A 24,007-nucleotide genomic window follows, 5' to 3' on the forward strand; every position below is an offset into this window, starting at 1 on the left:
AACGATACAGTTCAAGGTATCTAGGCTCGTGTCATTTGGCCGTCCAATGACGTTTAATTCAAAACGCCGAGTTATGTTGGCGGACACAGTTCATAGTTAAAGCCGACTAGGATGTGGTTGTAAACTGACTCGTTCTCTCTTCCACCACCATCAACAGGTAAACTCTCTTCCTGCACAAACGACACTCGTCTCTCTGGCAACAGCCGTGAATGCGATGAATTCTACCGATGCGTCCAGCAAGAATGGGTCCAGTACAAATGCCCGGCTGGCTACAGGTTCAGCGACGCCATCAAAGACTGCTCCGACGGCGTCGACTGCCCAACAGGTGCAGTACATTGTCTTTGTGTTGTCTTCTTTTGTTTGTTTGTTTGTTAAACGCCGCACTCAGCAATATTCCAGCTATATGACGGCGGTCTATAAATAATCGAGTCTGTACCAGACAATCAAGTGATTGACATCATGAGCATCCATCCACGCAACTGGAATACGATCACATGCGTTCAACCAAGTCAGCAAGCCTGACCACCCGATCCCGTTAGTCGCCTCTTACGACAGGCATGGGTTGCTGACGACCTATTCTACCCCGGGGCTTCACAGGCCTTGTCTTTGTGACCAACGTAGCCGTTGTATTAATATTCTGTATAGACGATTGAGTAAGAACATCGTTATTCCTGACACATTGATGAAAACATTGATCCCAGATTCTATGGCACCTAGTTGTTTAGTGAATACCCTTCATATACACAAAGACGTCTCATGGACAATACCCTTCAAAGTTCAAATGATTGAGTGAGTGAGTTTGGGTTTACGCCGCTTTTAGCAACATTCCAGCAATATCACGGCGGGGGACACAGACTAGTGGTTAAAGCGTTCGCTCGTCACGCCGAAGACCCGGGTTCGATTTTCGACATGGGTACAATGTGTGAAGCCCATTTCTGGTGTCCCCCGCCGTGATATTGCTGGAATATTGCAAAAAGCGGCGTAAAACCATACTCACTCACTCATTCACTCTACCGGTCGTACCTGTCACTCACACAATTTGCATGATAAAGTAAGTGTTAAACTGTGTTTGTTGCCCAACGCCACATTCAACAATTCTCCTGCCAGGCCAACCGACCCTCAATCGTGACATTATCACACTCCGCTTGTTTTCAAAGGTAGTGACTTATAGAATGTATGTTACCTACAGCCAGCAATTCCCCTGCCATATAAGACTGCGTATGGCAAAAGTACACTCAATCTCGAAATTGTCGCTCTGTTCTTTTGAAACGTAGTGTTTTATCAAACATATGTTGAGCGGTTTTATGAAAAACACAACCACTATAGTTCCTACACTGTCCACTGGTGATGTCAGGGCGTGTACCACCAACAAGACGTTGTTCCCGAGTCTGCATGCTACTCCTACCCTCCTTTCATTGTTCGCGTATCTGACATTTTTCAGCAACCACCACCGATCTGCCTTGCGATTCCAACCCATGTTTGAACAACGGCGTCTGTAGCAACTTTGGCGGCAGCTTCAGCTGTCAGTGCCCCGCCGGATACGGTGGAGAAACGTGCGAAATTCCTCCACGTAAGTTTCCATAAATTACTATTTAGGGGTAAAAGTCATATGTGCCACAAGGGATTTTGAAGCATAACTTAGCATCTACAAGATATATGGTCACAACCACAGACAGTACTTAATGGAAGAATACCGACACTGCTAAATAAAGCGTTACAAGCCCCTGTCTGATGTGGGAACAATGTCTAGGTGCTGTTCATATATACTTTTTAGTTTTAGTTTTAGTTTAGTACTTTTGATTCTTTCAGGCTCACAGTTTTTTTAAATTGATTTAGTGATTTGCTACCGTAATACATTTTTTTCCGTTATACATTTGTTACTGTAATACATTTGTTTCCGTTATACATTTGTTACTGTAATACATTTGTTTCCGTAATACATTTGTTTCCGTTATACATTTGTTTTCGTAATACATTTGTTTACGTTATACACTTGTTTTCGTCAAACATTTGTTGCCGCTATACATTTGTTTCCGTTATACATTTGTTTTCGTTATACATTTGTTTTCGTAATACACTTGTTTCCGTAATACATTTGTTTCAGCTATACATTTGTTTCTGTTATACATTTGTTTTCGTAATACACTTGTTTCCGCTATACATTTGTTGCCGCTATACATTTGTTTACGTTATACACTTGTTTTCGTCAAACATTTGTTGCCGCTATACATTTGTTTCCGTTATACATTTGTTTTCGTAATACACTTGTTTCCGTTATACATTTGTTTCCGTAATACATTTGTTTCCGTTATACACTTGTTTCCGTTTTACATTTGTTTCCGCTATACATTTGTTTCCGTTATACATTTGTTTCCGTTATACATTTCTAACCCCCAGAGCCCTGTGACTCAGGTCCATGCAAGAACGGCGGGGCCTGCACAAACCAAGGCAGCAGCTATGTGTGTTCCTGTCTGCCTAACTATGCACAGCCGAACTGTGAGACACTTTCAGCAGGTGAGTTCATCAATCGGCCTCTTCATCCTACTGCAAATCGCAGGCAATTATTTCAGGTATTTTACCTATTTAACGTTATGTGACTAAGGCCTCTTTAACTATTTGATTTTTGGATCAGCCAAACCAATATGTAGCAAATAAATCTCACATATTGATCTCGCCTACGTTGGTGAGTCTTTCCAGTTATGAAAACCAATTAATAGTTAATGTGTGAAATGAAGTATCCCTTTGATTTATCATTAACACAAATCTGTTCCTTTATTTAACCTGGAAGACAAGTCTATTATAATGTAAAAAGACACGTTAGTTTCTTGTTCATTTATACAAACAACCCTACGGGTTCTTAAATAGATCTGCAACTTAAGAAAATATTCCTAACCTATCAAAATGGATCATTTATATCACATATTTATAAGTAAAGCTTATATTGATTGAAGGTTAATTTGACTTTATGGGCATGTTTCTTTTCATGATCTACCCCATGTGGTCTTGAACCAACATGGACATTTCATCCTTAGCGGATTGGTAAATACACTGTCAGCCGTTTAAAAACACAAGCAGCATTGCATGCTTAAAACATGTACTATATGTACCCAGTGCCAGGCAGATTTTTCATATGGATCCCTCAAAAACACAAGCAGCGTTGTACTATATTTACCTAGTACCGTAAAAAGCCTTGATTTGGATCTCCCAAAGGCACAAGTAACATTGCATGCATAAAACATGTACTATATTTACCTGGTCCCTGACGGACCATTGATGTGGATCAATCAAAGACATTGCATACATCAAACCTGTCCTATATTTACCAAATACCAGATAGACCCTTGACATGGCAGCAAAATCTCTTCACTTCTACACAACGAACATAATTCAAAATTAACACTTCGATTTTAGTTTCAAGAAAATCAGTCAATATGCCACTGGAGTTCTGGTTTATCGATCACTTGATTGTCTGGTTTGTTTACAGGCCGCATTGACATGACAGCAGTACTGCTGTGCGACGTTAGGCAACACATGTTCGATAAGACTCTACCTTTGGAAACAACCGGGGTGCAACAATTTCGCGATTGAGGGTACATTTGCCATACGCCGTAGTTTATGGCAGGAGTATTGTGGGTGCGGCGTCAGGCATAAAACAAACACTTACTTTGTATGCAAATTGTGGGAGTGGCGGGTTCTACCGGTGGAGCAGGACATGGCATTTCGCGAAGACCTGGTGTCGACGTCCTCACTGATTTTCAGCAACCCATTCAGAAGATGTTCACAGATAGTTTGCCTTTTAAGCCCAATGAAATGTGTTTCAGCAGATAACCGATAATATGTATTCTCTGGCGTTGACGTTTCATATTCCCTCTGTGACAGTGAACGGTGGCTGGAGCGAGTGGTCAGTGGTGGGCACGCCTTCCACGTGCAGCAAGATTTGCGGGGGTGGACAGCAGCAGGTCTCCAGAATCAGAACGTGCACCAACCCCCCTCCTTCAAACGGGGGCTTGACCTGCCAGGGCGACAACACGGACACCATCGGAGTTGCCTGCAACACCAGGCCCTGTCGTTAGTGTGACCTAGTTCGTTTCCATCTGTGTAGCAAACACAACCCTCTTGCATGACGTCTTCATTTTCTGTAGCGTCCTTTCAGCGGGTAGCATCCTATGCTTTTGTCAGTATGAACAACTTTGTTCAACATTACCTTCTCAGTATATGTATCAAGTTTCCTAAACCGCCATGACTCCAGTTTGTAGTAGCCTGTAACCTCGCTCAGTGTACCAATCCTCGTAAGACATATCCTTGACAGTGTTCAGTAACCTTCATTTTAACCAGTATCCCCGTGTGTGATAACCTACAATTTTGTCTATGTTAATAAACCCTCGTGTAACATTGTCTTCATTGCATGCAATAACCTTCCTTTACACCAATACCCCCGTGTGTATCAGCCTACAATCTTGTTAGTGTAACAATCCTCATGTAACATTGTCTTCATTGTATGCAATAACCACCTATCGCTATACATTTGTTTCCGTTATACAGTTGTTTCCGTTATAAATTTGTTTCATTAATACATTTGTTTCCGTTATACATTTGTTTCCCCTATACATTTGTTCCCGTAATACATTTGTTTCCGTTATACATTTCTTTCATTAATATATTTGTTTCCGTAATACATTTGTTTCCGTTATGCATTTGTTTCATTAATACATTTGTATCTGTAATACATTTGTATCCGCTATACATTTGTTCCGTAATACATTTGTTTCCCTAATACATTTGTTTCCGTTAAACATTTGTTTCTTTTAAACATTTGTTTCCATTATACATTTTTTTCATTAATACATTTGTTTCCATTATAATTTGTTTCCGCTATACATTTGTTCGCGTAATAAATTTGTATCCGCTATACATTTGTTTCTGTAATACATTTGTTTCCGCTATGCATTTGTTCCGTAATACATTTGTTTCCGTAATACATTTGTTTCCGTTATACATTTGTTTTATTAATACATTTGTTTCCGTTATACATTTGTTTCCGTTATACACTTGTTTCTATAATACATTTGTTTCAGCTATACATTTGTTTCTGTTATACATTTGTTTTCGTAATACACTTGTTTCCGCTATACATTTGTTGCCGCTATACATTTGTTTACGTTATACACTTGTTTTCGTCAAACATTTGTTGCCGCTATACATTTGTTTCCGTTATACATTTGTTTTCGTAATACACTTGTTTCCGTTATACATTTGTTTCCGTAATACATTTGTTTCCGTTATACACTTGTTTCCGTTTTACATTTGTTTCCGCTATACATTTGTTTCCGTTATACATTTGTTTCCGTTATACATTTCTAACCCCCAGAGCCCTGTGACTCAGGTCCATGCAAGAACGGCGGGGCCTGCACAAACCAAGGCAGCAGCTATGTGTGTTCCTGTCTGCCTAACTATGCACAGCCGAACTGTGAGACACTTTCAGCAGGTGAGTTCATCAATCGGCCTCTTCATCCTACTGCAAATCGCAGGCAATTATTTCAGGTATTTTACCTATTTAACGTTATGTGACTAAGGCCTCTTTAACTATTTGATTTTTGGATCAGCCAAACCAATATGTAGCAAATAAATCTCACATATTGATCTCGCCTACGTTGGTGAGTCTTTCCAGTTATGAAAACCAATTAATAGTTAATGTGTGAAATGAAGTATCCCTTTGATTTATCATTAACACAAATCTGTTCCTTTATTTAACCTGGAAGACAAGTCTATTATAATGTAAAAAGACACGTTAGTTTCTTGTTCATTTATACAAACAACCCTACGGGTTCTTAAATAGATCTGCAACTTAAGAAAATATTCCTAACCTATCAAAATGGATCATTTATATCACATATTTATAAGTAAAGCTTATATTGATTGAAGGTTAATTTGACTTTATGGGCATGTTTCTTTTCATGATCTACCCCATGTGGTCTTGAACCAACATGGACATTTCATCCTTAGCGGATTGGTAAATACACTGTCAGCCGTTTAAAAACACAAGCAGCATTGCATGCTTAAAACATGTACTATATGTACCCAGTGCCAGGCAGATTTTTCATATGGATCCCTCAAAAACACAAGCAGCGTTGTACTATATTTACCTAGTACCGTAAAAAGCCTTGATTTGGATCTCCCAAAGGCACAAGTAACATTGCATGCATAAAACATGTACTATATTTACCTGGTCCCTGACGGACCATTGATGTGGATCAATCAAAGACATTGCATACATCAAACCTGTCCTATATTTACCAAATACCAGATAGACCCTTGACATGGCAGCAAAATCTCTTCACTTCTACACAACGAACATAATTCAAAATTAACACTTCGATTTTAGTTTCAAGAAAATCAGTCAATATGCCACTGGAGTTCTGGTTTATCGATCACTTGATTGTCTGGTTTGTTTACAGGCCGCATTGACATGACAGCAGTACTGCTGTGCGACGTTAGGCAACACATGTTCGATAAGACTCTACCTTTGGAAACAACCGGGGTGCAACAATTTCGCGATTGAGGGTACATTTGCCATACGCCGTAGTTTATGGCAGGAGTATTGTGGGTGCGGCGTCAGGCATAAAACAAACACTTACTTTGTATGCAAATTGTGGGAGTGGCGGGTTCTACCGGTGGAGCAGGACATGGCATTTCGCGAAGACCTGGTGTCGACGTCCTCACTGATTTTCAGCAACCCATTCAGAAGATGTTCACAGATAGTTTGCCTTTTAAGCCCAATGAAATGTGTTTCAGCAGATAACCGATAATATGTATTCTCTGGCGTTGACGTTTCATATTCCCTCTGTGACAGTGAACGGTGGCTGGAGCGAGTGGTCAGTGGTGGGCACGCCTTCCACGTGCAGCAAGATTTGCGGGGGTGGACAGCAGCAGGTCTCCAGAATGAGAACGTGCACCAACCCCCCTCCTTCAAACGGGGGCTTGACCTGCCAGGGCGACAACACGGACACCATCGGAGTTGCCTGCAACACCAGGCCCTGTCGTTAGTGTGACCTAGTTCGTTTCCATCTGTGTAGCAAACACAACCCTCTTGCATGACGTCTTCATTTTCTGTAGCGTCCTTTCAGCGGGTAGCATCCTATGCTTTTGTCAGTATGAACAACTTTGTTCAACATTACCTTCTCAGTATATGTATCAAGTTTCCTAAACCGCCATGACTCCAGTTTGTAGTAGCCTGTAACCTCGCTCAGTGTACCAATCCTCGTAAGACATATCCTTGACAGTGTTCAGTAACCTTCATTTTAACCAGTATCCCCGTGTGTGATAACCTACAATTTTGTCTATGTTAATAAACCCTCGTGTAACATTGTCTTCATTGCATGCAATAACCTTCCTTTACACCAATACCCCCGTGTGTATCAGCCTACAATCTTGTTAGTGTAACAATCCTCATGTAACATTGTCTTCATTGTATGCAATAACCACCTATCGCTATACATTTGTTTCCGTTATACAGTTGTTTCCGTTATAAATTTGTTTCATTAATACATTTGTTTCCGTTATACATTTGTTTCCCCTATACATTTGTTCCCGTAATACATTTGTTTCCGTTATACATTTCTTTCATTAATATATTTGTTTCCGTAATACATTTGTTTCCGTTATGCATTTGTTTCATTAATACATTTGTATCTGTAATACATTTGTATCCGCTATACATTTGTTCCGTAATACATTTGTTTCCCTAATACATTTGTTTCCGTTAAACATTTGTTTCTTTTAAACATTTGTTTCCATTATACATTTTTTTCATTAATACATTTGTTTCCATTATAATTTGTTTCCGCTATACATTTGTTCGCGTAATAAATTTGTATCCGCTATACATTTGTTTCTGTAATACATTTGTTTCCGCTATGCATTTGTTCCGTAATACATTTGTTTCCGTAATACATTTGTTTCCGTTATACATTTGTTTTATTAATACATTTGTTTCCGTTATACATTTGTTTCCGTTATACACTTGTTTCTATAATACATTTATTTCTGTAATTCCTTTCTACTATCCAGAGCCCTGTGACTCGGGTCCGTGCAAGAACGGCGGGGCCTGCACAAACCAAGGCAGCAGCTATGTATGTGCCTGTCTGCCTAACTATGCACAGCCGAACTGTGAGACACTTTCAGCAGGTGAGTTTATCAATCGGCCACTTCATCGTACTGCAAATCGCAGGCAATTATTTCAGCTGTTTTACCTATTTCCCGATATGTGACTGAGGCCTCCTGTCTTTAATTATTTAAATTTTGGATCAGCCAACCCAAAATGTAGCAAATAAATCTAACATATTGATCTCGCTTACATTGATGAGTCTTTCCAGTTATGAAAGCAAATTAATAGTTCGTGTGTGAAATGAAGTATCCCTTTAATTTATCCTTAACAGAAATGTGTCCCTTTATTTAACCCCGAATAAAAGTCTATTATAATGTTATAAAACACATAATTTTCTTTTTCATTTGGACAAACAATCCTACGGTTTTTGAAATAGATCAACTTAAGAAAATATTCCTTACCTATCAAAATGGATAACATATATCACATATTTTGGCGAAACCGCATTATCAGTGGTTCATATTGGGAAAGGGAGGTTACTCTAATTTTAAACGGGAGCTAACTCCGTTGTTTTCGTATTTGCGAGAAATGGCGTCACCCACGCTGTACGTTGTTGGTCCAGCTATTAAATGCCCAGCTTATCCCCAAGGTAAAACGTTTTCTTAATTAAATGTTTGAATGCATTATATATTCATGTTCCCATCCGTACACCTTCTAAGATTGGTTTAGTGCTGATAACCATTTTCTAAAATGTGGGCCCACATTTTCCCCGTCATCTATGGTGATCAAAACAAGTGGGCCCACATTTGTATTTCGCCTAGCTTCGTTAGGTTGTTTCGTTAGTTCTGATAATCAATTCCTAAATGTGGGCAGACGTCCTTCCGTCATATTGATTGCAACAGGAGGGACCACATTTAATAATCGCGAAATTCTACTTAAATACTAGTATTGATAATCATTTTCCCAAATGTGGGCTCACATTGTTCCCGTCATATATGGTGATCGAAACAAATGGGCCCACATTTGTATATCGCCTAGTGGGTAGACGTTCTTCCGTCATAAAACGCTAAGCTTCATAAGCTTGGCTTACTTATAACCATTTTCTAAAATGTGGGCCCACATTGTTCCCGTCTTATAGTGATCGAAACAGGTGGGCCCACATTTGGAAATCGCTGGGTGTTTTGGTTGACGAAGTCATTTAGGCAAGTGGGCTCACATTTGTCATTACTTTGTCATTACTTTGACCCTGTACCAGATAGACCTTTGATATGGATCTCTCAAAGACACAAGCAGCATTGTATTTTATTTACCCAGTACAGGAAAAAGCCTTGATGTGGATCTCCCAAAGGCGCATTAAGCATTACATGCATAAAACATGTTCTATATGTACCCAGTGCCAGACAGATTTTTCATATGGATCCCTCAAAAACACAAGCAGCGTTGTACTATATTTAGCCATGATCGTAAAAAGCCTTGATATGGATCTCCCAAAGGCACAAGTAACATTGCATGCATAAAACATGTACTATATTTACCTGGTCCCTGACGGACCCTTGATGTGGGTCAATCAAAGACATTGCATACATCACATGTGTCCTATATTTCCCAAGTAACAGATAGATCCTCGACATGGCAGCAAAATCTCTTCACTACACAACGAACATAATTCAAATTAACACTTCGATTTTAGTTTCAAGAAAATCAGTAAATATTCTGTCGTGCCACTGGAGTTCTGGTTTATCGATCACTTGATTGTCTGGTTTGTGTACAGGCCGCATTGACATGACAGCAGTACTGCTGTGCGACGTTAGGCAACACATGTTCGATAAAACTCTACCTTTGGAAACAACCGGGTTGCGACATTTTCGCGATTGGGGGTACATTTGCCATACGCCGTAGTTTATGGCAGGAGTATTGTGGGTGCGGCGTCAGGCATAAAACAAACAAATGGATAATTTTTATGCAAATTGTGTGAGTGGCGGGTGCTACGGGAGCAAGACGTGGCATTTCGCGAAGATCTTGTGTCGACGTCCTCACTGATTTTCAGCAACCCATTCAGAAGATGTTCACAGATAGTTTGCCTTTTAAGCCCAATTGAATGTGTTTCAGCAGATAACCGAGAATATGTATTCTGTAACGTTAATGTTTTATATCCCCTCTGACAGTGAACGGTGGCTGGAGCGAGTGGTCAGTGGTGGGCACGCCTTCCACGTGCAGCAAGATTTGCGGGGGTGGACAGCAGCAGGTCTCCAGACTCAGAACGTGCACCAACCCCCCTCCTTCAAACGGGGGCTTGAGCTGCCAGGGCGACAACACGGACACCATCGGATTTGCCTGCAATACCAGCCCCTGTCGTTAGTGTGACCTAGTTGATTTCAATGTGGAACCTTTCCACCTGTGTAGCAAACACAACCCTCTTGCATGACGTCTTCATTTTCCGTAGCATCCTTTCAGCGGGTAGCATCCTATGTTTTTGTCAGTATGAACAACTTTGTTGAACATTTCCTTCTCAGAATATGTATCACCATTACTCAAGTTTGTAGTAACCTGTACTCTCGCTCAGTGTACAAATCCTCCTGAGACAAATCCTTCATAGTGTTTAACCAATATCCCCGTGTGTGATAACCTACAATTTTGTCTATGTTAATAAACCCCCATGTGACATTGTCTTCATTGCATGCAATAATCTTCATTCTACTCCAATGGCCCTGTGTGTATTAATCTACAATCTTGTCAGTGTGTATCAATCCTCATGAAACACGGTCTTCATTGCATGCAATAACCTTCGTTCTCTACACCAGTACACCTGTGTGTATTAATCTACAATCTTGTCAGTGTGTATCAATCCTCATGTAACACGGTCTTCATTGCATGCAATAACCTTCGTTCTCTACACCAGTACACCCGTGTGTATTAATCTACAATCTTGTCAGTGTGTATCAATCCTCATGTAACACGGTCTTCATTGCAAGCAATAACCTTCGTTCTCTACACCAGTACACCCGTGTGTATTTATCTACAATCTTGTCAGTGTGTATCAATCCTCATGTAACACGGTCTTCATTGCATGCAATAACCTTCGTTCTCTACACCAGTACACCCGTGTGTATTAATCTACAATCTTGTCAGTGTGTATCAATCCTCATGTAACACGGTCTTCATTGCATGCAATAACCTTCGTTCTCTACACCAGTACACCCGTGTGTATTAATCTACAATCTTGTCAGTGTGTATCAATCCTCATGTAACACGGTCTTCATTGCATGCAATAACCTTCGTTCTCTACACCAGTACCCCCATGTGTATTAATCTACAATCTTGTCAGTGTGTATCAATCCTCATGTAACACGGTCTTCATTGCATGCAATAACCTTGAATTCGTTCTCTACACCAGTACACCCGTGTGTATTAATCTACAATCTTGTCAGTGTGTATCAATCCTCATGTAACACGGTCTTCATTGCATGCAATAACCTTCGTTCTCTACACCAGCACCCCCGTGTGTATTAATCTACAATCTTGTCAGTGTGTATCAATCCTCATGTAACACGGTCTTCATTGCATGCAATAACCTTCGTTCTCTACACCAGTACACCCGTGTGTATTAATCTACAATCTTGTCAGTGTGTATCAATCCTCATGTAACACGGTCTTCATTGCATGCAATAACCTTGAATTCGTTCTCTACACCAGTACACCCGTGTGTATTAATCTACAATCTTGTCAGTGTGTATCAATCCTCATGTAACACGGTCTTCATTGCATGCAATAACCTTCGTTCTCTACACCAGCACCCCCGTGTGTATTAATCTACAATCTTGTCAGTGTGTATCAATCCTCATGTAACACGGTCTTCATTGCATGCAATAACCTTCGTTCTCTACACCAGCACCCCCGTGTGTATTAATCTACAATCTTGTCAGTGTGTATCAATCCTCATGTATGTGTGTTTCAAGAACTGTATTGATGCCAGTGTATACCAATGTCTTTCATTATCCGTATCCTTCTAGACATATCGTCACCGCATATTCACCACTCCAATGTCTGTGTAAATGTAGCCCCCGCTGTCGGAGCCACAGAGTCATGGACTTGATCGGTTCCCCTAGCGGCATTTGCCGAACCATATTCTCCACAGAGCGGAGGACAGTGCAGTTCCTAAACTCTGGTATCTAAAGTACCGTGCATGATACTGACATGCATACGAGCTGACCACTGCCATATTTCCTAATGGGATTTCCCAGGCAGCCTTGATATCTTCACATCATCATTGGACATCGCCAATGACGAAATGTAAATTACATGAGTTATGTTCAGCGGAGTGGCCACTTGTCTTGTGTTCACAGACCATTGTAACTGGTTGTATACGAACTTTTGCACGTGTTTCAGCGTGTGCCAGTCAGCCCTGTAACAACGGCACGTGTGTCGACGTCTCGGATACAATATTCACATGTGAATGTCCCGTGTACAGAGTGGGCACCTTTTGTCAAACCGGTAAGACATGTTTGATAGGGTGTGACCTCTGGGATATAGTTGTGACCTGTCTGATATAGGTGTGACCAGTGTGATATAGGTATGACCAGTGTGATACAGGCGTTACCAGTGTGATATAGGTGTGACCAGTGTGATATAGGTGTTACCAGTGTGATATAGGTGTGACCAGTGTGATATAGGTGTTACCAGTGTGATATAGTTGTGACCAGTGTGATATAGGTGTTACCAGTGTGATATAGTTGTGACCAGTGTGATATAGGTGTTACCAGTGTGATATAGGTGTGACCAGTGTGATATAGGTGTTACCAGTGTGATATAGTTGTGACCTGTGTGATATAGGAGTGGCCTGTGTGATATAGGTGTGACCAGTGTGATATAGGCATTACCAGTGTGATATAGGTGTGACCAGTGTGATATAGGTGTTACCAGTGTGATATAGGTGTGACCAGTGTGATATAGGTGTTACCAGTGTGATATAGTTTTGACCTGTGTGATATAGGAGTGGCCTGTGTGATATAGGTGTGATCAGTGTGATATAGGCATTACCAGTGTGATATAGTTGTGACCAGTGTCATATAGGTGTTACCAGTGTGATATAGTTGTGACCAGTGTGATACAGGCGTTACCAGAGTGATATAGGTGTGACCAGTGTGATATAGTTGTAACCAGTGTGATACAGGCGTTACCAGAGTGATATAGGTGTGACCAGTGTGATATAGGTGTGACCAGTGTGATATAGGTATGACCAGTGTGATACAGGCGTTACCAGTGTGATATAGGTGTGACCAGTGTGATATAGGTGTTACCAGTGTGATATAGTTGTGACCTGTGTGATATAGGAGTGGCCTGTGTGATATAGGTGTGACCAGTGTGATATAGGCATTACCAGTGTGATATAGGTGTGACCAGTGTGATATAGGTGTTACCAGTGTGATATGGGTGTGACCAGTGTGATATAGGTGTTACCAGTGTGATATAGTTGTGACCAGTGTGATATAGGCATTACCAGTGTGAAATAGGTGTTACCAGTGTTATATGGGTGTGACCAGTGTGATATAGGTGTGACCAGTGTGATATAGGTGTCACATGTATGATATTAGTCTATCAATGTGTGGTGTGACCTGTGTGATATAGATGTGACATGTGTGATAAAGGTGTGACCAGTGTGATATTGGTGTGACTTGTGTGATATAGGTGTCGCCCGTGTGATTGAGGTGTGACCTGTGTAATATAGGTGTGACCAGTGTGATATAGTTGTCACATGTGTGATATTTGTCTATCAATGTGTGGTGTGACCTGTGTGATAAAGGTGTGACCTGTGTAATAAAGGTGTGACCTGTGTGATATTGGTGTGACTTGTGTGATATAGGTGTGGCCTGTGTGATAAAGGTGTGACCTGTGTGATTGAGGTGTGACCGGTGTGATAAAGGTGTGACCTGTGTGATAAAGGTGTGACCTGTGTGATATTGGTGTGACTTGTGTGATATAGGTGTGGCCTGTGTGATTGAGGTGTGACCTGTGTGATATAGATGTGACATGTGTGATAAAGCTGCGACCTGTGTGATATTGGTGTGATTTGTGTGATATTGATGTTGCCTGTGTGATATAGGTGTTACATGTGTGATATAGGTGTTACATGTGTGATATAATGCAGACCAGTGTCATGTAGGTAATACAAAATCTGTATTTAATGGAAGTGTTTAGGTTCTTCGTTTAACAATCAACAGTGTGTTTCTAATTCCTTTATCGCTGGGTCACATCAGCAAATAAAACTGAGGAGTAAAAGAAAGTATACAGAGTCTTTTGTATGTAATTTTAAAGTGAAAAAACTGTTGTTAAAAATGATTATGTTTATTTAACCGTCACTCATTTTTGCAACGGTTTTGTAAACAAAAAGTAATCTGTGGATGGGTTATTTTGTGTAGAAATATATTGGTTTAATGACGACTGGGGTGACAAATAAATTTTCAACATGACACCTACCATGTTCGAAATATTGTAAATTTGTGGCAAATTTATTATTTTTAAAGATATAATGTCTACAATACCCATCAGCAGGAGTGTATTATGCGATTTTTAAAAAATATTTTTTTAAAGGTTTTAAATCAAGTTGAAGTATTCCAGTACAGAAGCGGCAATACAGTTCATTTTCTGGATAAAATATCGCTAACTGAAGCATATGATAACATCAAACATATGATAACATCAACTGACATATACAGTGTCTTTTGCTCCTCGGTTTAGTAACATCGTGTTTCATTGGTTTATTTTTATCTTACCTGTCCATGTCAACATGCTTACATTACTCCATTACGTAATGCTATACAGAGTAAGATTATTTATGTTACAAATATTTCCCTTTAAAATCCGTAAATAATGCTTTACGTACTTTAAGATAAATTTAGGTTTTCATGCTGTCAATAACTTGCTGAAATGTGAATCTTTTCATGTCAAACTTGTAGAGCCTTTTCTAACACAACCATCCTGTAGTTTCATGCTATGTGTATCTCATTAGCGCCCACATAGGCAACATTACCCAAACCATGCGAGTATTGACGGCTTGTAGATGGCAAATGTTGATAAATGTGACAACCTTGCATGATCTTTGGAGGACTCTTTCATTACCTATACTATAGTTGCTTGGTATACATGTATACATAAATCGATAGATCAATACTTTCTTAGCATATAATGAGGATGCATGGACGTTTTAGGTCGATATATGGCTGTCAAAACTGTAACAATTCTTTATTGGAGTATGTATTGTCTGTTCCAACATTGTCAAGAAATGAAGTATCATTATCAAATATAGATACTGCTTTACAAATAACATCAGAAAGAAATCCAAACAGCAGTAAGTATATTTAGTTCAAGCAGATCAATAATTGCCCGTGGTTGCATACCCTGACAGCCTGAATAACGAGATGACACTCAGCAAATAAGACGTTATATCGCATGCAACTGAATCCATGGCTGAGGGTTAAGTGGGAGTAGGATTGGGGATGCTGTATTGGTTGTTAAAGGGACCGTTGATTGTTCATGACGCATCAAATAATCAGACAACCATTAATGCGGCCACTGTTCATTTGTCTTGTTAGAAAATCGTTTTGTAGACTTTCTAGAACACTAACATTTAGGAACATCCCCATACGTACATTAGCTTAGCCTCTCATCCTAACTGCATGGTTTTGTTCTGTTGTCACTACAGTCGCAGTGCTGACCTTCTTTGTCAGACATTGACGACCCTCTGAACTAGACTTATAATAACCCTAAGAACACTCTGTGTACTTATTCAAATGGTTCACCACGGGACGTGATGTTCCTTCATGGTTTAACAAGACTCAGCCCATCCTCTTTCATCACTTCGCTGCGCACATGTAGATATTACCCGTGAAGATTCCGATAGGTCTTCAGCAACCCATACTTTACAGAGCGCCGTCATATAGCTGGAATATTGCTGAGTGCGGCGTTAAACAACAAACAAACAAAACCTCTACAAAACTTGGTCTATTTGCACGCAGACCCACTGTATCCTCCCTTTAAAGAAGTGATTATTATCAAGGTTCCACAAACACATAAATTCAAGATGTGACTGACCATTTTTGGAACCCGCCTCCTAAACGTTTATTTTTATTTTTCATTACCCTCAACTGAACACTGTCATCTTTTCTAATGACCCTTCCCAAATCATCTCTTCCCCAACCCTAAATGACCGGTCCCTAATACGTGCGGGGTAAAGGTCATTCTAGAACGCCATGATCAGCTTATCATTCATTAACCTGTAGCGTAACATGTTGGTTAAAGGGCTCGCTTCTCACGCTTTACATTCTTCCAAAGGGACAATGTGTGAAGCCAATTTATAGTTTCCTCCAGAGCAGCAGCTTAAAGCAATATTCACACACTCATTCTTTGATCAGTACTCAGAATGAGCTTACTGGCCACTGCTGCCATTCTAACACTAGCATCTGAAGACAAACGAGAATGATCGAACCGGCGGTCTGAATCTTCAAGCATGACTTGGCAGCAGTGGATTGGAAACTGTAAGACCTTGCACCGAAAAACTGAAAATGCACTGTGTTACGAACAAGCATTGAACACCTGCCTTTGGATGAAGTGATGAGCGAATTTTCAACAGGGCTTTCATATGCTTGTAGTCAGTTGACTAGCATGACGGCATAGCCTAACAATATTCCTTTCCTGCCATTCTAACACCAACAATGCATGACAATGTTACATTGTTTTAATCGCTTCTACGTTTCACCCTTGCTAATGCGACGTCAAACAATACTTCCTCATTGACTTTCTATTCATTATCCAACACTTCCCACTGACACATCACGTCTCCCGGCCATCTTGTTTCCGGTCACGTGACCCACGTGATGCCCACTATGACGGTCCCTGGTCGTGTGTTTTCAGAATGTGACTACCCCTGTCCCCCCGGCGTCGGCATCATCTACCCCGACCTCGTCGACCCCAGCAAGTTCGTCAGCTGCTTCCAAGGAATGCGCATAGTCAGGTCGTGCCCTGTTGGGGCGACCTATAGCTACACTCAGAATAACTGTGTGTAACGCGGCCCTTGGTCGGCGGATTGTAACTGTTGGTCATTAAAAGTTTCGGTTCTTGATCGTCTTTGTGGACTTCTCTGAGTGGGTGTCTTGTGCGGCTACAAAGTACATATACCGGCTCCGTGGTCTAGTTGTAGATCGTCCGCCCCGTCCGCGTCATACCAAAAGACGTTTAACGTTGGTACTTGATGTTACCCTGCCTGGCGCTCGGCATTAAGGGGCTAAAAGAAGAACTGGTCGGCTCGGAGTCAGTATACTGTGTCTGAGTTGGGTATTCATGTTTACCTGCAGCATGATATCTCTGTGGGCTAGCCCTATAAATCGGCATCAGTCCGGACCAGTACAAGCTGCCACGCATGCACGTCCCTGTATAAGTGCAATATTCTTGGACGTGAAGTTGACCCCCATTTCATCTCACCTCACCTCACAAAGTACATACATATTAACGTGTTTACTTATGTATGTTCGTCTCCTGCCGCGTCGATATCTGTCCTAGGCCACCTTTAACGTCTTTTTAGCCAAAAAAAAACACTGTGTGATTACAATGTATGCCATTGTACCGTGACGGCATAATGCTACAAGGCACTGATCTGTCTGGTTGAGACACATATAAAGAGGTCTCTGCAATATTGCCTGCACAGAAGACTGATTGACGTAAAACAACATTCACGAACTTACTTTCCACTTTTCTCAGAATGCGCTGACATAAATGAAGAATGCATATACATTAAGATGCTGTGTGTTTTAAGAGGTATGGTGTGGTCGTTTTAAACAATATCATATTAATGAATTGTTTATAACGACCAAATGACGGAATGAATAGAAATAACATAAAGGGTTCCAACATGTACTTAAAGATGCTTTACTTCAACGAAACCCTTCAAACCCGGAACCGGGAAGATCCGGGTTAGAATTGGTCTTTAGCAACCCATGCTTGTCTTTAGAGGCGACTTATAGAATAGGGTGGTCAGGCTGGGTGACTTGCATGTCCTCGTATCCCAGTTGTGTACATCAATGCTCATTATGTCAATCACTGGATTGTCAAACTCGATTGTTTACAGACCGCCGTCATGTAGCTGGAATATTGCTGAGTGCGGCGTTTAAGAGCAAACAAACCAACTTCAACAAAACAAGACTCACATGAACATACTTTCATACTCGTCACGGCATTGGAAAACTTCAAATGATTCATTTCCTATCTGATCCATCATTTTGTCATTATTAAGTATCAGATCCCTGAGCCTTTCAGTGTTTGCACATGTCGATGCGTTGATGTGTTCATATAGAGAATATGTCTGCAATAAAACTATATGCTTGGAAAGTATGACAACAACTAAACTGAACCCGTGAGAAAAAGACGTCTACGGAAATTTGTAAGTATTCGGTATCATGTATAGTCGTTTGAAGCAGTACTCAGTAGAATGAACTCATTGCCTGTACAGTTGGCATGCGTAGTATGAAGTTCTATGACGTATGAAGAACAACCAATCGAATCTTAATACTGCCTTCAATGTGTTGACATGATCTTCACGAAATCAATGACAAAAGAAGAAATGTAGAGTGTATCAAAGCTGTATCCTCAGATCAATACCTTTTATTTTGATTTTAATTTTATTATTTTATTTTTATTTCGAAAAAAAAACGTTAACAAATAATCCAAGAGACTAATATAAAGCATATGAGCCGTTGTGCCTATTTGTGTTTTCAGAATGTTCGTACCCGTGTCCTCCAACTGCCATATTTATATTCCCCGACCTCGCGGATGAAACCAAGGGTGTGATCTGCAACCAGGGGAGTCTGTCAAGTTTTGATTGTCCCACTGGCACTTGGTCTGTGCTCTTGAACACGTGCGCATAAAGGTCCGCGCGCATCAAGACATCCGTGTTTGTGTAATGACGTATGTCTGTGGTTTCTTGCGGAAAATAAAATATCATAAAATATTAGTATTTGCATTGTTGTGATTGTTAAAGAGGCATTCCACATCTCGACACGGTCATATACCCTGAAATTCGGACTAGGTTTTGATCTCATTTTATCATCGTTAACCGAATGAGAAAACAGGTCTGGGTGCTTTGAATTTAAATATCATTACCCAGTCTGATGGAATTGATGGCCCAATAGTCAGAATTGAAAGCCTTGGGCTGTTTTTAGGAACTCAAGTTTGATTCAAGTTTGTAGAAGTTTGGAATGTCATTGGTGGTTCCTCACCAATTTGCAATATACCGATTACCGACATGTTGCGTGTCATCCACCCTTAAGGGATTGGACGCGCCTCTTACTATCAGCCACTGGTTTGTCTGGCCCAGACTATTTCAAGGCTGGTGTTAAACAACAAATACACAAGACAAAACGTTGATGGTATCTATATCTTGCGGGTGGTGTCACGAAAACTCCTTTTACACCTGCCAGAATGAAAATGTATGCATTGAAAATAATTGAAGTTAACACAGTCTTTTATCTTTTACAAAATAGCTATATTTACAAATCACGTGAAATGAATTTAGCCTGTTAGCGATAACATAACTTCGGATCCATACCGTTTTCCATCTGCGTCATAGCTATTGCTCTGATCATTTTCGAATGTTGAAGATGTTTCCATACGTTCCGCAACAAGAAACTGTTGATCTCAGCTTGACTGTTTCGAAATAGGTAGGACAGGAGATTTTGTGTCAACGAAATGTTGAACGAAGCACTCGTAAATAGACATTATAATGCGAGCATGTGTGTCATACAGATTTTATTAATCGAGTGTTAGAATATTTGTATTTCCCGAGCGTGTTATCACACCAAACTGATCAAAAATTACATAATTAAAATGTTTAACGGAAAATCATAACACCCTCCATTGTAGAGGGGCCTTGCTTTCGGTGTGTGTATATAACAGACAGGTTGAAATAACTTGAATATGAACATGACGGAAACACGAACGTACATCCTAATTTATTTAGTCAAAGCTTTTCATGTCATAAACCTGCACCCCTGATTATTTAGTTAAAGCTTTCCATGTTATGAACGCGCATCCGTGATTATATATTTAAAGCTTTCCATCATAAAGTTACTGTGTATTGTCACTATGCATATGGTTTTACCCATAAAGGCAAATTTAATAATAGCTGTCATACATGCAATCAGAGGAAGATAGGTAGGTAGGTAGGTAGGTAGGTAGGTAGGTAGGTAGGTAGGTACGTACGTACGTATGTATGACTGAGTGCACTTTGCTGAGTTTCTCTACATCAACATGACAGATTTCGGATTGACGAGGTTTCTCTGTATCAAGAGAATTGAGTTTGAGTTAAGTTGTCCTGTATAAAGGTAACGGAGTTCGGTTTAACGAGGTTTCTATGTGTCAAGTTATCGAGTTCGGTATTACGGTGTTTCTTTGTATCCAACTAATTATAATGGGGTTTGAGTTCTCAAGGTTTCCCTGTGGACTTCATCTTTAAATCACACGTTTCTAAAAATGTCATTAGCGTTTAACAAGCAATGCAGTGGGATCGATGAACAGTATTGCTGGGGGCGGCGTTAAACAAGAAACAACAACTACATAACAATGAACAATTGACCAATTCCATCATCCCAGGTCTATATCTACAACCCTGTTGACATGCTTTGTTTACACAATCAAGCACTGAGTCGCAGGCAAATAGTCTAACACTCGATTTATAAAATCAGTATGCCACACATGCTCGCATTATAATCTCTATTTACGAGTGCTTCGTTCAACATTTCATAGACGCAATACCTTCTGCCCTACCTAAACTCTCCCATAAAAGAAACGCAGAGGTAGATTTTTAGTAAATTTATTGTATCTAGGAAAGTCGATATATTTAATTTAATATCGTCGCTACAAATATGAAATTTTGGAGCTCGGTAGTCACATGTTGTCGCATTCAAAACAGTTCATTGTCATGTCACATAAGGACACAAGGTGGCGCTGAACTCAGTATCTCGTGTGACTGCCCCGGAAGCAATCACGGCTCTGCATATCCTCGGCACTGACTGGATAAGTGTACGAAGTCTGTCCTATGGTATTCTGCGCCATTCTGCTTGTAACGCGTTGGCCAGTTGTGGGAGTGTCTGTAGCGTGTTCTGACGTTGACGTACACGTCGATCGAGTTCATCCCAGAGGTGTAAGATTGGGTTGAGATCAGGAGATCTCGACGGCCAGGGTAAGTCGTTGATGTTGGCATTATGAATGTCGTTTACAGTGACACGAGCTGTGTACGGTGGAGCGTTGTCCTGGATGCTCCCTCTGGCGGTCAGTGGTTGGAAGAAGATGATGTTGAAGAATTTGATTCATGTAGCGATTTGCTGTCAAATTTCCCTGAACCAAAACCAAGACAGATCTCGTGGTGTAGGATACGGCCCCCCATCACTTTGACACTACCGCCTTAAAAGTTTCACTCGGGATATAGACAACTCAAGATGAGTTAAAGAACACCCGATGTTTTCATATTACTATCTTTAATCGGTCATGACACACTATGACAATTCCAACGAAACAGAATTCATTGGGCGTGAAAGCAAACTAGCTGTGAAAAGTAAATGAATGGATCAGTGAAACTCAACGATGACACCAACTTTCGCGAAAAGGGTAAACATGTCTTACCCTACAAGGAGCGCCCGCCACCCACACAAGTTGCATAAAAAAAGTATGTTTTTCCCCTGACACCGCACAGAGATACTCCTGCCTTGCTCGATATTTAGAAACTTCTAATTGTGATGTTTACAAAACCATAATATCCTAATATAAATTAAACTGATATCTTGAAAAATGGTTTAGGGTAAGAAGATCTTGTAGGTTATGAGGTTGTGTAGTTCCAATGTTCAAGAACTAGCTATAAAAACTAAAGTATATCGCAATATGTGCCCAAGAACAACACATTTTTAAATGTTAATTCTGTCTGAAAATATTTTTCACGTTTGCTAAGATGAAGATCGTTAACGTTTACCGCCTTGGTGAAGGTCACAAGAACAGGCATGGTGCTGACAAACCAACAGAGAGGGCGAAAATGGGATTCGAACACAGGGTTATCGTATCCTCAGGCATGCAACTGTTCAGAGCGAATCGCTGGCACATTATGTTCTCTAGTGTCGGAACTCGCCCATTAACATAGGTTATATGTACAGATGCAGGCCCAATGTAACTTAATCTATATAGCCAACAATAACAGTTCCACGCCCGTTTCAAACTGTGCATCAAAATCCGTCTCAGACTTGAGTCATGCTGACATTCCCCGTCTCACGCCCTGTTTACTTAGCTGAGCCCATCTGTAGCGTTCGATTGTCATAACTCGGTGACAAAACAGTTCCAACCTGCCGTGTGTTGTCACGACGAGATGCCGAGACTGGAGCTTCGATCCGGGACATTGTGACACTCACGGATGTATCAAATTATCGAACAATAATACTTTGTCTAAACACATCACCTTCAAGCTGAACCTCAGCAGCCGCATCACTTCGCCATAGTGTCGACCGCTGTGGGAAGTTTAACAATCGTAACACACCTTTCAAACTGTTTGTTGAACAGGTTTACAAAGACAACACTATTCTGTAAGGATAACGTTATGATAAGTACAGTAGTGTACTGCATCCTGTTGATCGTTTATGCAACGTGGAGGCTTTGACTGAATTTGAACAATACAGTATGTATAAATTTATTACCTATACTGACAGCCAATGGGAGTGTTTCAGTTCCAATTAAATATACAATTCATGATAGAAAATGAACATTTTACAACAGTAAAACGCATTATCGTAATTAATTTTTTCCCCAAAATTATTCATATATTAACACTAATAATATATTGAAGCGATATTTATTACATACATATAGTTTTGTACATAGTATACAATAGTATTCCGTGTTACGTTGAGATCAATTTAACTTCACCTGGTTACTTTGTGCAGTGATTATTACAATTTCCTTTAGCAATCACCTTAAAGTTAACATACCAGCTAATTTCACACAACAGCTCGTATTTCGGACTACCGAACAGGTTTTGTTGCATCTGCCCTTCGTTACGAATTGTGAAATCCCTCAATATTTTATTTAACCACATTGATGTAGGACTGATAATTGTGTGGTTAAACCTCACTCCGTCCTCATATAGTGATTCACCCTACATACTCCTGCACCACCCGCCCCTCCCCAAAACCGCATACTTAAAATCTACATCCCTCAGGGTTCGATGCCACGCCACGAACCAAAACACCGAGCCGGACCACCTGATCCATTTAGTCATCTCTTACGACAAGCACAGGTTGTTTGAATTGGTCAGTTCTGTTTCTCTTTTTCAGTTTGTGTATACGACCCATGACAACATCCTTGTTAACACCGTTAGCTTGAACTACATTTCGGAAATATAAAGATAGCATTATTCAACATGAGATGCTTCTCTGATTTTACAAGTCGGAATGCTAAGCCGTTGAAAATTGTATCCATTTCTTAAAATATGTTTGAAATGATTTTTCTTATACGATCTAATAAAAAATAAATTGCACTTTGACAAATACACTGGGTCTTGGCACAGGTTAAAAGGTTGTTATGGGGTTTTATTTCAAGCCATCTTAAATGAATGCTTGTCTCCATTCTCGAATTGTATCATGTGTGTCAGACAGACAGACAGACAGACAGACAGAGCGCCTTGGTTCCTCACATGGTACCACTAGGGTCTGCAGAGGGACTGGACACCAGCTTGGAACACGGTCTCGACTCCGACTAGCTTTGTTTGTTTGTTTGTTTGTTTGTTTGCTTGTTGTTTATCGACGAACTCAGCTATATGACGGCGGTCTGTAAATAATCGAGTCGGCACTAGACAATCCAGTGATTGACATCATGAGCATC

At 40.4% G+C, this 24,007-nt stretch overlaps 1 protein-coding gene across 1 annotated transcript in view; it reads left to right on the forward strand.

Annotated features, from left to right (window-relative positions):
- The window catches only part of LOC124133415 (fibropellin-1-like), a 46,625-nt gene that overhangs the window by 9,112 nt on the left and 13,506 nt on the right, over positions 1–24,007 (forward strand). The window contains exons 9-18 of the mRNA XM_048401307.1: positions 158–325; positions 1,442–1,570; positions 2,398–2,514; positions 3,880–4,068; positions 5,369–5,485; positions 6,851–7,039; positions 8,068–8,184; positions 10,270–10,458; positions 12,491–12,595; positions 17,012–17,157. Coding sequence (XP_048257264.1) covers positions 158–325; positions 1,442–1,570; positions 2,398–2,514; positions 3,880–4,068; positions 5,369–5,485; positions 6,851–7,039; positions 8,068–8,184; positions 10,270–10,458; positions 12,491–12,595; positions 17,012–17,157 — 1,466 coding nt within the window. The remainder of the gene's footprint in view (positions 1–157; positions 326–1,441; positions 1,571–2,397; positions 2,515–3,879; positions 4,069–5,368; positions 5,486–6,850; positions 7,040–8,067; positions 8,185–10,269; positions 10,459–12,490; positions 12,596–17,011; positions 17,158–24,007) is intronic.

The sequence above is a fragment of the Haliotis rufescens genome, unplaced genomic scaffold (genome assembly GCF_023055435.1).
Source record: "Haliotis rufescens isolate VD_foot unplaced genomic scaffold, xgHalRufe1.0.p SCAF_21, whole genome shotgun sequence".
NCBI classification, from domain to species: domain Eukaryota; kingdom Metazoa; phylum Mollusca; class Gastropoda; order Lepetellida; family Haliotidae; genus Haliotis; species Haliotis rufescens.